Source organism: Canis lupus, unplaced genomic scaffold (genome assembly GCF_011100685.1).
Source record: "Canis lupus familiaris isolate Mischka breed German Shepherd unplaced genomic scaffold, alternate assembly UU_Cfam_GSD_1.0 chrUn_S1312H1490, whole genome shotgun sequence".
NCBI lineage: Eukaryota > Metazoa > Chordata > Mammalia > Carnivora > Canidae > Canis > Canis lupus.
This window is the reverse complement of record NW_023330138.1, coordinates 7,175-24,342: the sequence shown is the minus strand read 5'-3', so window position 1 is coordinate 24,342 and position 17,168 is coordinate 7,175. Positions and strand designations below refer to the sequence as shown.

Sequence of the window (17,168 nt, the reverse complement as noted above, 5' to 3'; positions counted from 1 at the left end):
TCCTGAAAAGGGTTAGAGATAAGGTAAACAAAATTATTTGCGAATTAATAAAAGTTAAAGTTGGGTGATAAGGACATGGCTGTTCATTACACCATTATGTATGTTGGGGAAAAAAGCACATGCAACACAAGCACTAAAAATTGTCCTTATTTTTTCCAAGGAAATAAACTTATCAAGGAATCACAGAGATGAAAAGACCTTAGAAACAATCAATTCAAACCACCTCATTTTATAAATAAGGAAATTAAGGCTCAGATAGATTAAGTGACTTGCTCAGGGTCACACAACTCGACAGTTCCAGAGTCAAGATCATAATTTAAATCTCCAGACTTGTAGCCCAGGGCTTTGTTCTTTTTCAAACCTATAAGAAATGACTACTGGATTTAAACATTTAGTCCAGAATATCCTTAAAATGGAGTGTAATTCATAAGAATAAGCCACGTGGCAAGGAATTAATAGTTAGTTCATACCAAAAATGAGCTGCCAGTCACTGTGATAAGATCTGTTTCTTTCTGAGAACCATGGTTTCCTGCTGGACTGGAGAATCCAAACTGGGTCTCTTCCTCCTGTCCAAAGAAGTCAGAGTCAGGATGTACATTCCATTCTGCTTTGGTTGGCGTCAGTAGTTCCGAGACACTGTTTTCACAAAGGGTGCTTGAAGGAGTCAGAGCATCTGTGTCCACTGTAAGCTTACTGCTGGGGGTCAAAGCCTGGGGCTCTTGACTCGAGTTTTTCATAGCCAAAGAGCCCAGAGATACCAATGGCCCCACACTTAGATTTGAGACATCATCCATATCTAAGGGACTCTGCTGAAAACCAGAGGCTGTCGTTCCAAAAAAGAGAGAGGTATCCAGACTCTGAGGAAGGTCACTGGTGGCCATCAAGGCCCGAGGGTCCACAGCCTGCCCTAATGAATTATTATTATTAGCAGGGAGGCTCCCTGCCAGAGTTGAACTCACAGAAGCCACATCAATAGTCAAGATTCCAGAGTTTGCCAATGCTGTGTCCAGCACTGCAGCGGAGCTACTGCCAGGCACATCAGAGGAGAGAGACACTAGCTCTGCATCACTGAGGTCATTCTGTCCCTGGCTGGTAAGTTCACTGCTGGGCGTAAGAGAATTTGCAGCTTCTAGCTGAGCTAAGAGATCCTGGCCAAGGTTGTGCCTTTTGGCCAAGTGGGTCTTCATGCTGTGCTTGGATGTGAAGAGCTTATTACAAGTAGAGACTGGGCAGCGGCTTTTCCAGGTGTCCACGTCCTGCAAGTGTTTCTTGGAGTGAATGTAGAGACTACTGCGAGCAGAGAACCTGGCACAGCAGCCTTCCACAGGGCACACAAAAGGCTTTGTGCCCAGGTGGGTTATGCTGTGGCCTTTCAGATGCTCAGCCCTTGTGAAAGATTTCCCACAGCCTTCCACAGGGCACATGAACCTCCGGTCATCCTCGTGCTTCCTTTTGTGCCTCAAGAGTTTGGACATGCTGGTGAAGTTCCAGCCACAGCCGTCAAAGTCACAAAGGAAAGGTCTCTCACCTGTGTGGCTCCGCAGGTGAATTTTCAGGCGACAAGCCTTGTCGTACTGTTTGCTACAGCCTGGAAAAGAGCAGGAAAAGAGTTCCTGTTCCCTGAAATGGGCACGGTTATGGGAAAACAGGGCACTCACTGTGATAAACGTCTTCTTGCAGCCGGAAAATGCGCACTGGTATGGCCTCTCAGGTTCGAAATGGCTGCGCTGGTGGGCGCTGAGTTTGGCCTGAGTGGGGAAGCTCTCCTCGCACACCTCGCATTTGAACGAGTTCTCCTGCTCATGGCCCTTCATGTGCGCCTTGAGGTTATACACCGTGGTGAAGCTCTTGCCACAGCCCTCCGCAGGGCAACCAAAGGGCCGCAGTTTGTCGTGCGACTGCAGGTGCCTCTTGAGCTTGTAGGAGGTGGTGAAAGTCCATCCACAGCCGCCCAGGGGGCACTTGAAGGGCCGCTGGCCCTGGCTGCTGCTGTGAGTCAGCAGGTGCACCTTCAGCTGGTGCTTCTTGGCGAAGGTCTGTCCGCACTGCGCCTCGGGACACAGGTACAGCACCACGCCCGGGCCCGGGCCCAGCGGCCTGCGGGGACTCTCGGCTGCGGCCCGGCCCTCTGCCTCCTCCTCAGGCGCTGGGGCCGGCGCCGGTTCAGCCGGCTCGGCCAGCAGGAGGTCGGGCGGCAGCTCAGGGCAGTCGTTGGGCTGGACCCCCGCTTGCGGAGCCATCAGACCCCCAGGCTGAGGGGCAGGCGCGACTTCAGGCTCCCAGGCTGGCGGCGGGGGTGTGGCCAGGGTGAGGACACCGTTCTCGAAGCGCAAGAGCAGGTTTTGGTTGTGGATGGTGACGGTGCCCGTGAAGGCCGCGGCGGGTGCCAGACTTGGGGCGGGGATCGGGTTCTGGGCCGGGGCTGGGGCGGGGACTGCAGACAGGCAGCGGGGGCCTAGCGCCTGGCGGCCCGCGGGATTCGCGCCACTCTCACCCTGCTGCAGCTGTGGGACCGACTCGGCCTCCTCCCTCCATACAGGCCCTGCGGCCTGGCCATCGCCCGCGGTCTCCACATCGCCACCCACCGGGTCCAGCAGCACCAGGAAGAAGTCATCGCTGTCGCCGCCACTAGCATAATCCGACCTGGGCGCCAACGGGCTCAGGCCCGGGCCCCGTGAGGCCGCGCGGGCCTCCTCGCGCCGCCTCCCGGACCCGCCATCTTGGGGGCCCCGGAGCAGCAGGAGGCGGCGCGCGGGGACCTGGCCAGCCCGCGGGTCAGGGCCGCCGTGGAACCGGCTGCCGCCCGCGGGGCTGCCAGCACCACCACTCTGTCGTGTCCCACGAGGCGGGAGCAGCCTTGGGCTTTCCATCTCCGAGGCGGTGAGGCTCGGCTGGAACCGGAGCCGCGGAGGAGGCGCGACCCCGCCCCCTGCCGCGGGCCCGAACACGTTCCTGAAAGGAAAAAAAAAAATGTGCAATGCGCAGAAACTGGCCCTATCAGATATTAAAACGTGTTTAACGACACAGTGATTTAAATATTCTGGTACTGGATCTCTGGAACAGAATAGAAAGCCCAGAGGCAGAGCCTCGTATGCACAAGTAAGTTCTACACCCAGTATTTGTAGGAAATCAAGGATGTCTTCCCAGATAGTGGGGAAATGAAAGTTCATTCGGTACATTTAACCGAGCAATCTATCTGCTAAATGCAACTTAAATCTCTGTGTCATTATACACCAAAATAAACACCCCCACTCCCTCCCAGTGCTAAGTATGGTGCTTTTAAAAAAATTGTTTGCTGGTTGGCTGCCTGGCTGGCTGGCTGGATTTATCAATCCAGTGAGAGAAAATTCCTGGAACAATAACACTTTGTGTCAACATCAAAGTACCGTAATGCTAGCAAATTCAAATGAAAATGATGTCCTTTTCTTTTTTATTTATTTATTTTTTATTTTTTTCTGGGTAGCTTCCATATCCAGAACTGTCTTGAAAAAGGTCCTCAGGAAAATTTGTCTTACAGTTCGTTTTTTTTTTTTTTTTTTGGCTTGCTGATGTGATGCAGAAATTAGAATGAGTAAGAGGTGAGGCCAAAACAGATTACCACTGTTCAGCCTAGAAGTGCAAAGCTTGGAAGATGAAACAATTTATACTGAATCCTGGAAAACCCAACCCACTCCTGGGTCCTTCCAAGACAGTGCCCAACCTAAACCAACTCTTTGCCATTACATCATGGTAAATCTCATGTCCAATCCCACAGCATTCCTCAGAACATTCCTCTGTTAATGCTAGATTCTCCAGCACATGGAGGTCTCTGGACAGAGTACCAGTTAAATGTGGTAAGATTAAACCCTAAGGCACTGTGATGGACTCTACTGAGAAAAATGCACATATGACCATGTTCAATCGTCCTGGCGTACCTGCTTGCATTTCAGCGTGGTGGCCCAATCTCATTGTAATGGATTTGGCCTGTGATGCCTTAGTGATTGTATTAATGATGATGATGATTTTCCGACTTGTCTGTCATCTGTGATTTGGGAAATGATATCAATAAAGGGTGAAATATCTAGCAAGGGAAAGGCTTAGAGTGATGACTAGATTATTGGATACATATAGTTTAAATAATCCCCACTTTCCCCCTTTTTAATGATAATGGACACTTGCTGATCTCTTGATAGGAAGAACAATTTTATTATCCCTTACATCTGAAACCTCGTCAAAATTTTTACTTCACATATTTTCCTTCTGTTACATTTTTAAAGGAAGCCATTTTTAAAATCTGAGATATAGAGGAGTGCATAAAACATATCTGCCAGATTTAGATAACTTATAAAAATAAAAACCTAATTAAGTCATTTTTGAAAACGGCCCCTTGCTCAACTGGGAGACTGCTTCTGTGTCTCTCACTCTCTGCCCCTCTGTCCTGCTCATGTGCACTCTCACCATTTCTCACTCAAATGAATAAATAAAATCTTTAAAACAAAAACAAAACAAACAAAATAAAACAAGGAAAACAACCAAACACCCATGTATCTAGGATCAAGATCAAGAAACAGACCATTGCCAGCTTTCCTGGGTACAGACAGTATTCCTCTCAATCACAACCCGTGCCCTTCCTTATAGATAAAGTTATTATCCCGACATTGCAATAATCATTTCAGTGCTTTCTTTATAGCTTTACCATTTTTTACACATTCTTAAATAATATAGTTTATACTAAGTTATATAAATTGAATTGCATGCTTCCTTTGATCGCTTGTTTCTCTCACACTGTATCATATACATGTGACTTGATAGACTCATCCAAGTTGTTCAAGATAGTTGTAAATCCTTTATCCCCATTGTTGACTAGCATTCCAGTGTATAGTTTTAGTGAAGTGATTATGATATAATCATACAGTTCTACAGTGGATGGACACTAGAGTTGTTTCTAGTTTTTAACTACTATGAACAATGTTGCAGTAAACATTCCTGGAAATTTCCCATGGAACACATGTGTAGAAGTCTCTTGGGTATACCTCCAAAACCACATTCACTTGGATATAGGGTATGAATATCTTCAGTTTTTCTAGATGACGCCAAATTGGTTTCTGTAGTAGTGGTGCCAATTTACTATTTCACAAGTAGCATAGAGTTTTTGCTGCTAGACATCTTCACCTACATGTAAGATTGCAAAAATGTTTTTTTTTTTTTACTATTACTGTTCAGCTTTGGCATATTCTTATGTTTATGAGCCTTTGGATTTTCTCTTCTGAAAGAACTGTTCAAGTTTAACTCTGTCAGCCATTCTTCTATTTTCCGTCTTCACTTACTCATTTATTGAGTTCTTTATGTATTTTAAATACTAGTCCTTCGATTATATGTTTGGCCAAAATATTCCCTTGCTCTGCTGCTTGCATTTTCACTTTCTTTATGCTATGCTTTGTGAACAGATGTTATACAGTCAAATTATCATTCTTTTCTTTATTATTAGTACTTATCTGTTTAAGAAGTCTGTCCCTTCCTTGGGGCTGTGAACATATTCTCTATATTGTCTTCTAAAATAGTCATGGTTTTGTCTTTCACAGTTATGTGTTAATCCCCCCACAAGTGATGCTTTTGTATGGTGTTGAGTAGGGTTCTATTCCCCACCCACCCCTGCCTGATTGTCTCAGTGAACCACGTTTGAAAAGTCTGCTCTTTTCCAAATTATTTACAGCAACGCATGTATCATAAATCACTATGTATTCTGGGGCTGAGAGAGAGTACTCAAGGATAGACCAATTTGGAGTGGGGAATCCCTTCTCCAAGGCTGGAATTCACACCTCATTGGAGAAAGTATAGGAGAAACTGTTGGATGGCAGAGAAGTTTGCTGGTTTGTGGGAACTAGAGCGGGTTTTCAGAACCAGAGCTGGTCTACAGTTACAGGGTAAGCAGGACACAACCCTGTGGAACACATCAATGTGGACAAGCCACAACTAGTGGCATTGTGTTTGGGCATGTAGTAGAATTTTAGTATATGTGCTGCCGAAGCGAGCACTTGGGCATGTAGTAGAAATAGGGATGTTGGTGGAGTTAGAGGCCTGGAGCTAAAAATGTCCTGCATGTAGAATCAGAAGGGCCTTGGTGTTGGGAGGGCTGTAGCACTGGGAGAACTAGAGAGGATAAACCTGTTGTTGGACAGAACGTAAGGGGGGGCAGAGTGGGGAGCAGTAGAGAAAGTAAGCAGAGAGAATCAGTGGGCAGGTGGTTTAGAGCACAGGATGTCTCTATGAAGAAAGTCACAGAAAGCTGATCGCCAGGCCACACCAGGATTGCACATTCAATGAGGACAGTTGTTCTCGTCTCCTGCCTGGGGCAGAGCACTGAGAATATCCTCATACCCTTGCCTCTAAGAACCGGAAATAAGAGGGGAGGCATTTCCTTCAATCTCCCTCCAGTGTCTTCTACTGAGAAAATATAACATTGTGTCACTTTGAAGGAGAGATACCTAAAAATTTTGTCTACTATCAGAGAGCATGTTTTGAAGGGTGAATTTAGAGTGGAGAAGCACTACATTAATAATTGGCTTCATGTACTTTATCAGTTTAAGGGATTCACTTCTATTCTTAGCGTGCATGAATAGCAGACACCCTACCTGCCAGGGTTATTGTTAGCTCACCCAAGGAATAGTATCATCCTGTTATTTCTCTGGTAAATTAATGATTAAAGAAGTAGGACTGGCCACTGCAGAAGCCTTAATAGACTACTTAGGATTCTTGGTGGACCTAAGGTTCCCTGGCCTGAACTGAGTTTTGCTGCAAAACCCAGGCTCTGGCACAAAGGGTTATCATGAGGCTAGGGCAGAGAGCCTGTGAGCCCTGCATTCTAGTCCTACCCAGGGCTTGTCTGCTCCACCTGCAAGGAGATCCTTGGCATATGGTGAGATTGTCTCTCTCACTATAGTGTTGTCCTTGAGAATAGAGTACTTTATACCCTAAATGCTACTCTGCATTCCTGGCAGCCACACCTAACTAAACAGGAAGAAAAGATGCTTGGATTTCATTTAAAATCATGCCCAACAGAGCCCCGGCCATGGAGGAGCAAGGCATAAGATTCCTTTGTTATACTTACAAAGCGTATATAGTTACCATTTTTGGAAATGTGTGTGGTTTCTTTATACTTATCTCAACCGGTTTTAGGCTCTAAAGTGGACAAAAGTTGTTGGGAGAAAATGGCACATATTTTTGCCATTCATAAGTGGCAAGCGGTTCATTCTGTAGCGATTGGCTTGTAACTTATATTGAGAAGAGACATTTTCACTAAAACCAAACCAAACCAAACCTTTTTCTTTCTGTAGGCCTATATTTAATAGAATAAGATACCACTAGGTCAGGAGGAAAATATTGTAAAAATTGCTCTTATACTGTCTTCCTAGTATTACCAGTGTATTAAGCATATTCACCTCTTGGGCTCAGAAACCACACAAAACAAATCAGCCCACACCTTTCTTTTCACACAGATGACTGAATTGGCTTCTTATTGCAGGCACCCTCAGACCTTGTACATGAGGACTTGTGTATGAACAGGGAGTTTGTCCTGTAAATGCTGCTTGGACCTGCTGCCTGGTCAAGCTCTCATAACTGCCACTGTGGTAATGGTGAGATACAAATGTGAAATGTGAAACTTTTAAAGTTTGATACGGTGTTATATTAGTTTTAGCTGTAAAATATAGTGAATTCAACAATTCTATACATTACCCATTGCTCATTAAGACAAGTGCACTCCTTAATCCCCATCACTTATTTAACCCGTCCCCATACTACCTTCCCACTGGTAATCATCAGTTTGTTCTCTGTGATTAAAGTGTGTTTCTTGATTAGTCTCTCTCTCTCTCTCTCTCTCTCTCTGTCCGTTTTTTTTCCCCTTTGCTCCTTTGTTTTGTTTCTTAAATTCTACATACGAGTGAAATCATATGACTTATTTCACTTAGCATTATACGCTCTAGCTCCATCCATGTTGTTACAAATGGCAAGATTTCATTATTTTTCATGGCTGAATAATTAATATATATTATATGATGTGAGATATATATATATATTATATTATATATATATATATATCACATCTTTTTTTTATCCATTCATCATTTGAAGGACACTTGGGCTGCTTCCATAATTTGCCTATTGTAAATAATGTTGCTATAAACATAAGGGTGCAAGTATCCCTTTGAATTAGTGTTTTAGTATTCTTGGGATAAATGCCCAGCAGTGTGATTGCTGGATCATGGGGTAGTTATATTTTTAACTTTGAGATAATCTCTCATACCATTTTCCACAGTGATGTTGAGCATCTTTTCATGTGTCTATTTCCCATCTGGATATCTTCATTAGAGAAATGTCTGTTTATGTGTCTGCCCATTTTTAATTGGATTATTTGATTTTTTGGTGTTGAGTTGTATAAATTCTTTGTATATTTTTTATACTAACCCCTTACCAGATAAATCATTTGCAAATATCTTCTCCCATTCATTAGGTTGTCTTTCCTTGTTGTGCTTTTAATTTTGATGCGGTCCTAATAGTTTATTTTTCCTTTTGTTTCTCTTGCTTTAGGAGATATACCTAGAAAAATGTTGCTATGGTAGATGTCAGAAAATTTGATGCCTTTACTGTCTACTAGATGTTTCCAGTTTTTGACTATTACAAATAAAACTGCTATGAATATTTATGTGCAAGACTGTGTGGACATATGCTTTCCCTTCTTCTAGATAAAAAGAGCAACAGTATGGTAAGTATATGTTTATCATTTTAAGAAATTGCACAGCTGTTTCCAAACATCCATAACCACATATATTCATGTCATGTAGTCATGGAGCCCTAGTAATTTCAGTTTTTTTTTTTAATTTGAGCCATTCTAATAGGTGTATTGTGGTATATCATTTTAGTTTTAACTAGCATTTCCCTAATTATAATGTTGAGCATCTTTTCATGAGCTTAACTGCCATCCATTTATCTTATTTGATGAAGAATCTGTTCTAATATTTGCCCATTATAATTGTGTTGTTTGCTTACCACTTATTGACTTTTAAGGGTTCTTTATATATTAAAATTACAAGCCCTGCGATGGTTACATGTTTCACAGATATTTTCTCCCGTTCTGTGTCTTAATTTTTACTTTTCTGGTAGTGTCCGTAGTAGAACAAAGTATTTTAATTTGGACGAGGTCCAATTTACTGATTTTGTCTATTATACTTCATATTTTTGGCAACCTACTTAAGATATTTTTACCAAATCCACATTCACTTAAATTTTGTCCTATTTTTTTCTTATAAAAATGTTGTAGTCTTAACTCTTACATTCAAGTCTAATGTCTTAATTTTTGTATGTTGTGTAAAGTAAGGATTGACCATCATTTATTTTAACCAATTGTTGTAGCATCAGTCCCTGATTACGCTATCTTTTCTCCACTGAATTAACTTTGCAGTTTTGTTGACAATCAGTTGACTATATCCATATGGGTCTCTTTCCAGATTCTTCTCCTAAACTGATCGATGTGCCTACCTTTATGCCAATGCCACACTTTTCTCAATGCTATTGCTTTGTAGTAAGTCTTGGAAACTAGCAATACAAGGCCTACAGCATGGTTATCCTTTTTCAAAATACTTTCAGATATTATAAGTCCTATGCATTTCCATATAAATCTTAGAAATATCTTGTCATCGTTTGGAGACAATTCTTTATAGGTCTTATATTTCTACTTGAACTCTGATTGGAGACATTAAGAGCTTTTGTTCCAAACTATTTTTCAATGCTATTTGCATTACAAACAGCCTTGGAAGAAAGTAGAGATTGTGTTCCCTTCTGGGACAGAGGGCATACATATGTGCTATGCAGGAACATAAAGATGGTACTACCCTCTGAGGATGTTCACTACATGTCCATTTAAAAAGTCCATTTAAAACAATGGAGTTTCGTACACTATAATGCAAACCCATTGTTTGCATATCATACATCTGCAGTGCTTCTTATCATTAGCCTGAGACTTGGGGACTGAGGCTAACCACTGCAAAGAAGTTCATGCTACCTGCTGTGGAATGACTAATAAACCATCCTTTTTATGTCTGACTTAGGTGTCTTGTATCTTCTTCCAGTATCTATGAAACTGTCAGATCAAATTGTTAGTTTACAAGTTGGGTAAAAACTTACACCTTTCACAGTTCTTGACACACAGTTGCCAAAAAGATATTGTCCAAAGTAAATGCTGACATCTCCAAATCCTAACTGTAGTGGATAGACACAACCAGTGCATATTTAGATGTCTTGCTGTCAGAGAGTTACCAGCCAACTTGAGGATATTGCTCTTATGTGACATTGATGATTTTTTTGACTCATCAGGAAAGCCAATATTTGTTAGAGTGTTTGTCTCTTTCAGGCTCCCAATAAACACATATACTACTGAATACAACTCATGCATTATTTCCTTTTCACTGGCTTATATGCTATTTTGGGGCCCAAGAGCCCACAAAAGAGCTTTTATTTTTGTTTTAATTTTGTTTTTACACAAAAGTAACCAGTCATGGGGCACCTGGGGAGCTCAGTCACTTAAGCATCTAACTGGCTTTTTTTTTTTTTTTTTAGATTTTATTTATTTATTCATGAGAGACACAGAGAGAGGCAGAGACATAGGCAGAAGGAGAAGCAGACTCCCCATGGGGAGCCCGATGTGGGACTCGATTCCAGGACTCCAGGATCATGCCCTGAACTGAAGGCAGACACTCAAACACTGAGACACCCAGACGTCCCAAACATCTAACTCTTGATTTCAGCTCAGGTCATGATCTCAGGTTTGCGAGTCCTGAGTTGGGCTTCACGTTCAGCAGGGAGTCTGCTTCTCTCTCTCTCTCTCTCTCTCTCTCTCTCTGCCTCTCCCCCAGCCCACAGTCTCTCTAAAATAAATAAATAAAATTTTAAAATAAATAAATAAATAAATAAATAATATAAATCTTTTAAAAGACATTACCAGTCACACACAACTATTTGTTGCACTTTTTAGGACTTTTTAAAAAATGTATATATTAATATATATATTTTTTTGGGGGAGAGGCAATTTTATTTTTTAATTTCATGCTTGAAATTCACAAATGTACATGAAGTACTATGTAAACTTTAGGATAGCATTATTTGACTTGAGCAATATCACCTCAATCTAAGTTTAACTGTGGAAATACAATTTGGCCTTTCTGCTTTAAAATGTCAAAAAGCCACCAAATTAGAATAGGGTACTTACAATTAGAATTTTTAAATTGAGTCTCCCATACAGATTTGTAAGTTACTGTTGGATTAACTGTTATATTTAGGTAAAACACGTTATCAAGATATTATGCAAGAAATTACATCTTTTGCATTAATGGTCCCCTGGGTTGCACTTGGACTAGTAACAAAAAATAATATACTGACATCATACACTAAACTATATTCATATTATAGATTACAAAAAATATTGAAAGCCAGAATGAATCTTTAAGGTTGGAGGGACCCTTTAATAGTTTAATCTTTGGGCTTAAGAAAGAAAAATCAGTCCCATACTGCATCTCACCTCTCTTAAAAATAGGAAGTGTTTTAGCAGCTTAAAACCTTTAGTTATATAAAACTAATTACACTAGGCTTTACTTTGAAATATAGTTTACAACCAGATCAATTATACATACACTGGCACTTTAGCACAAGGGCAAACTTTTAAAAACAAATTATTTTGGACCTTTAAAATCAGGCCATAGTATAAAAACAGAGTCCATGGTCTTACATTCAGCAAATTCATACTAAAATATTCTATTTTTGTAGGATAAATGCCAACAAAACTTTACATATACTACAAGTTTATTACATATATTTACATGGCTCTTTCCTAAGGTACTTAAAACTCTCACATTATACAGCTCCCCACTTCAAGTAAGCTTTTCAGGGAATGATTTGAGACCAGATCACTGTCAGAATAGCTTATGCAGTGCTGTAATACAAAAATGTATTTTGAAAGCTACTCAGTGACCACCAAATACTGTTTCTGTAAGAAATGGTTTTGGTGCATTAGTTGGCAGACACCCACCGCATGAAACAAACGGCCATTGGGATATATGGTCTCATCTAAATTAGATAGCCCTTTTCCACATTTCACCAGCATAGGTTTACAAAAATGCAACTATTCTCTAAGAAAAACTCACATTTTCTTTTTGGCAGTGCATCGGGTTGTTGTCATATTCCTGGTTTGGGTGTTTCTAGGACTTTAAACTGTTAAATATTCAACTACTCCAATCCCTGTAGGTCTTAACTGGATGCTTATAATCAGATTCACTAGCTTCCAACAAGTAAATCTACTGATCCATGAAGGATAATCTTAAATTAGTATTTGTGCCCAACAAACAATAGGAAAAGTTGATTACCATTCACCAAATCTAAATTTGACAGGTTTCATTTAAGAGTTACTCAATCGAGAACACAGTATCAAGTACAATTATCAATAATTTAGTTATTTCAAGTTGCACTGATACTACCATTACATCACAGTGCACACTACACGTAAAACAGTTAAGATGAAATCTAATAATGTTTTCTACATTAATTAGCAATTTTACACAGATTAATTCCCTAGTGAATCTGGTCTGAAACAACTGGCAACTACCCTTAAATATAACTAAATTTAAACAGTAGTATTTTATCTTATTTTATACCTGTACTTTAAGTAAGGTTTTAAGTTGAAATGTCATTATTTCCTTATCAGAAGGATTAAAGGGCACTGTTGGGGATTTACCCCAAAGATACAGATGCAATGAAACGCCGGGACACCTGCACCCCGATGTTTATAGCAGCAATGGCCACGATAGCCAAACTGTGGAAGGAGCCTCGGTGTCCAACGAAAGATGAATGGATAAAGAAGATGTGGTTTATGTATACAATGGAATATTACTCAGCTATTAGAAATGACAAATACCCACCATTTGCTTCAACGTGGATGGAACTGGAGGGTATTATGCTGAGTGAAGTAAGTCAGTCGGAGAAGGACAAACATTATATGTTCTCATTCATTTGGGGAATATAAATAACAGTGAAAGGGAATATAAGGGAAGGGGGAAGAAATGTGTGGGAAATATCAGAAAGGGAGACAGAACGTAAAGACTGCTAACTCTGGGAAACGAACTAGGGGTGGTAGAAGGGGAGGAGGGCGGGGGGTGGGAGTGAATGGGTGACGGGCACTGGGTGTTATTCTGTATGTTAGTAAATTGAACACCAATAAAAAATAAATAAAAAAAAAAAAAAGAAGGATTAAAGGAAACTGGAACCCAGTGGCTTGGTAGTTTAGGAAGAACACTTGGTGATGGTGGCTCACTAAACTTGGCTCCAGCGTAGTTCTGATTAGTTTGAGACTTAAAAAGTAAAGTGGGACTTGATAAGCTAGAGTTCCAGTTTTGATTATTTGGAAAATTTTTGTTCTTCCCCCCGTTTTGCATGGCCTGCGGTGCAGCTGCTGAGGAGGTGTAAGTGTGTCCTCTTTCTTTTTTCTTGTGAACAATCTTCATTTGGGAATTCTGATCCTTGGTCTTCTGTCTGTTAAGCTGTTGCTGGTTCTTACTAACGTTTCTCGACTGAGGGGCTGGAATGTTATACCTCTCTCCACCACCCATCTTCAGCTTCTTTGTCACCTTTCGGTCCGCTTTTCGGATCGCAGGATTTCCACCACCTGTCCCCTTCCTTGCTGCCAAGCCCAGGATAAGAGATGTTGCTTTCTGCTGGATCCTTTCCTTTGTCTCAATACAGAAGTTTTCATGGGCCGATCCGCCGAGTTCAGCCTAGGAGCTGAGGCCATCGGAGTCTCCTCAGCACACAAGCTTGAGAGAAGTCGGGCACCGAAGAGCTAGCTGCTGACCACCTCGGCGTCCCGACTCGACCTCCTCCTTCCGCCTCTACCAACCCCAAAAATGTATATATTAATATTTATTTACATATTTACAAGTTTACATCTCTATGATATAAAATTTCTTTTAAAAATTGAGAGCCAATAGTCATATACAATATCCAGTCTTTACAGTAGCAATGGTAGAACAGATACTAACGCTGGTTGTTAGTTGATATTTCTTCCAAAAAAATAGCTTCTGATGAAGGACTACTTCATGTTAGAATTCCAGAATTTCCTCAAAGATGATGTAATGCTTGAATTGTAAATTAGATGGCATTCATTTCATTATTTAAATTACTTAGTTACTATACATTTGATTTCATCTTGTAGTACCAGTCAGGTGGAGTTGGTTCTGTCTGTTTCTGTGTCACATGTCAGAGAACCTTTTATAAGCAGCAAAAAGACATATACTATTCCTACTAGTACTATGCCTGATGTAATCTTAAAACTGTGCCCTGAATTACCATTTGGGACACAGGTTGGTAAAACAAGCAATGACGTCTATTTGGATAATGGATTGCTAATGATACGTTATATTTCCTGTAAGATCACTTTCCTTCTTAATATACACTTCAGATGAATCAGAGCTATTTTACACAGTGCTGAAGAACAATTCCATGAGTACTTAATAAGGTCTATATGGCTGTTGTAAGATTCCAGGATCCTGCAATGGACTGTAAGGTCTTCCAACAGTCAATGTGCAATTTAGTGTTGGATATGGAAGAGACTCAATCATATACAGAATGAACTTGATGTTATCTTTAATGCTTGGAGATTCAATTTCATACTCATCTTCATCTGATGATGTTAGGTTGAAGGTTACATGATGTGATGTCTAACTGAATTACCAAAGGTGGGAGAGCTTTGGCCTTAGAATTTTCTTCCCATTCTATGAGTGTATCCCTTTTTTTCCCCCACATGATCTCTATAAAGGGTACCTGGAAGTCAAGTTTTGAAGGCAAAAGACAAATCATTATGCTGGATAAAAAAATGTTTTACAATCATTCAACAATTCCCTATCTTGGGCTCTGAACATGTGTAGTTTTGTAGGTATTTACTCCTATACTTAAGATAGTTATATTACACAGATTCAAATATGAACCACAATACCAAAGTTGTTCTAACAAATACACATGTACCCACAATAAATATAGACACACTTGTATTATTATTTTTCACATGTACTTCCACTAATTTTTATAAGCCAGTTTCTTCATTTAACATCATCTCTATTACTTCTATTAGCTCTCCCATGATGTCATCTCTATATTTCAGAAATGCTTCAAGAAAAGATTTCCTACATGCTGGTGGACTTAGTACTTGCTTTTTATCAATGATCCTAAAGACTTGACCTAGTCTTTACAATAACAACAATAAATTTTAAACGCCTGCAATCAAGTAGAGTCTTCAGAGAGTCTAGAACAACTTTATTTAAAAACTTAGTGAAAATTTAAGAGGCATAAATGTTTGCTTTAAACAAAGAAATTTATACTAAAATATAAATTCTCCAAAACTGGGCTGCTGTGTTTTATGAAATTTTAATTTCCTAGATTAAATACCCATAATATTAAGTGAAACGGCATAAGAAAGATGCCTTTTGTTCATTGAAGGCAGAGTATAGGGCCTGTAAATTTGTGGTCCCTTAAACCAAACTGTCCCCACTACTGACTGCCACATAACAGAAAAATCTAAAGTCACATAGGAGGAGTGATTGCAGGGTAGAGAAAATCAATTTCCACTTTTCATGTGCAATGATCTGTTGATCACTTCTGACAAGAGTTTATTTGTTTTTTCTATCTCTCATCTGAATTACGAGCCTCTTTACTGGATTTTAGAAAATGTCTGCGCCAGAGATCCCTCAGTGCAATTGTTCACATCATTCATCTCCTACTTTATTTCAAAGAGGCCTCTGCTCTTCTACACTAATCCCAGACTTTAAATAACTTGTCTTTCTCTCAAAATAACCAGCTCGTTCGGGGAATTAATTGCCCCATCCAAGGTGATGGATATCTCTCATTATTGCATTTGTGTAGAAGCTAGGCATTAACTTTCTTCTCACCCCAAAACACCCTGATTTGCACCTAAAAGTACTCATAAGATGATTTCAAATATTTAAGGAAACTCTGCTTTGGTCCTAGAAGGTATCCATATTAACCTTGTTATGGATGATAGAATTCTCATTGACTTCCTACTTGTGGAGCAAGTTGGAGCCTGTGCAATTGCTAGTACATCCTGCTATACCTGCATTAATGCCTCCAGCAAAGCAGAAAGATCAATACAGAAACTTAACTTATTGTCCCTTACTTAGGTAAACCATGATAGTTGATGGGATTTGCTCAGCCAGCCAGGACCCTGTAGTGTTGTGCATGACTGAAGTTCACACTGCAGATCAATTCCACTTTGCTGCTTAAGGTCCTGTTAATATGGCTAACTTTATACATTTGACAGTCTAAATTTATACATCTGACTATCAGATTAATCAAAGTATCTAACTAAGGGACATATTGGTATTTAAGTGAATTAAAGATGGCCTGTGTATATTGGTCCCTATATTGTTTACTTCTTCACAGCAGGACCATTAACTAAAAGCCCACCAGTACCAAATTCAAAATTTACACATGTAATAGTTTTCAGTAGATCTGAAATAAGCATATATTTAGTCATTTAGTGCTTGCCTACTTTGCATACCCTACAGAACTACATCCAATATATGTTATCCATAATTAAGACAAATCCTGTGGCTATGAAACACCAGTGCCTGCCTTCAGACCTCTCTGACCCAGAGACTCCAACTCTAGCTGCTGAGTCATTTGACCGAAATATTTAAACTCCTCTGTTATTTCCCTCTCCCAAGAATCGCCTTTCCTTCTTCCCCTTCTGAGTAGTAGTTGAAAGATTCGGAAATTTGTGTGAAAGACATCTTCATACCAACAAGACCATTGTACTCTAAGTAGGATAAACTCTATGATACGTCATAATAAAAATGTTGAAAGTCAAAGGCACAGATGCCCATAATGGTTATACACAAGCAATTCATCACATACAAGATATTTTTAATTTAAAAAGTCAGTGTCTTTTTTAAAGATTTATTTATTTATTTATTTATGACAGAGAAAATGCATGGGGGGAGGGGCAGAGGGAGAGAGCAGACTCTAGGCTGAGCATGAAGCCTGATCCAAGGCTCCATCTTACCACCCTTAGATCATAACCTGAACCAAAATCAAGAGTCAGATGCCTAACTGACTGAGCCATTCAGGATCCCCCAAAG

General features: G+C 40.3%; 1 protein-coding gene across 1 annotated transcript; it reads right to left on the bottom strand.

Moving 5' to 3' along the window:
* Positions 1 to 6: 6 nt before the first annotated feature.
* LOC119878260 (zinc finger X-linked protein ZXDB-like) lies at positions 7 to 3,191 on the bottom strand. Its single transcript, XM_038588930.1, has one exon. It carries the CDS (start codon positions 3,177 to 3,179, stop codon positions 465 to 467), a length of 2,715 nt encoding a protein of 904 aa, XP_038444858.1. The 5' UTR covers positions 3,180 to 3,191; the 3' UTR covers positions 7 to 464.
* Positions 3,192 to 17,168: the final 13,977 nt, after the last annotated feature.

Bases quoted from the DNA above. Each gene is read 5' to 3' on its own strand.
- LOC119878260 (XM_038588930.1), bottom strand. From the start codon at position 3,179: ATGTACCGAATGAACTTTCATTTCCCCACTATCTGGGAAGACATCCTT.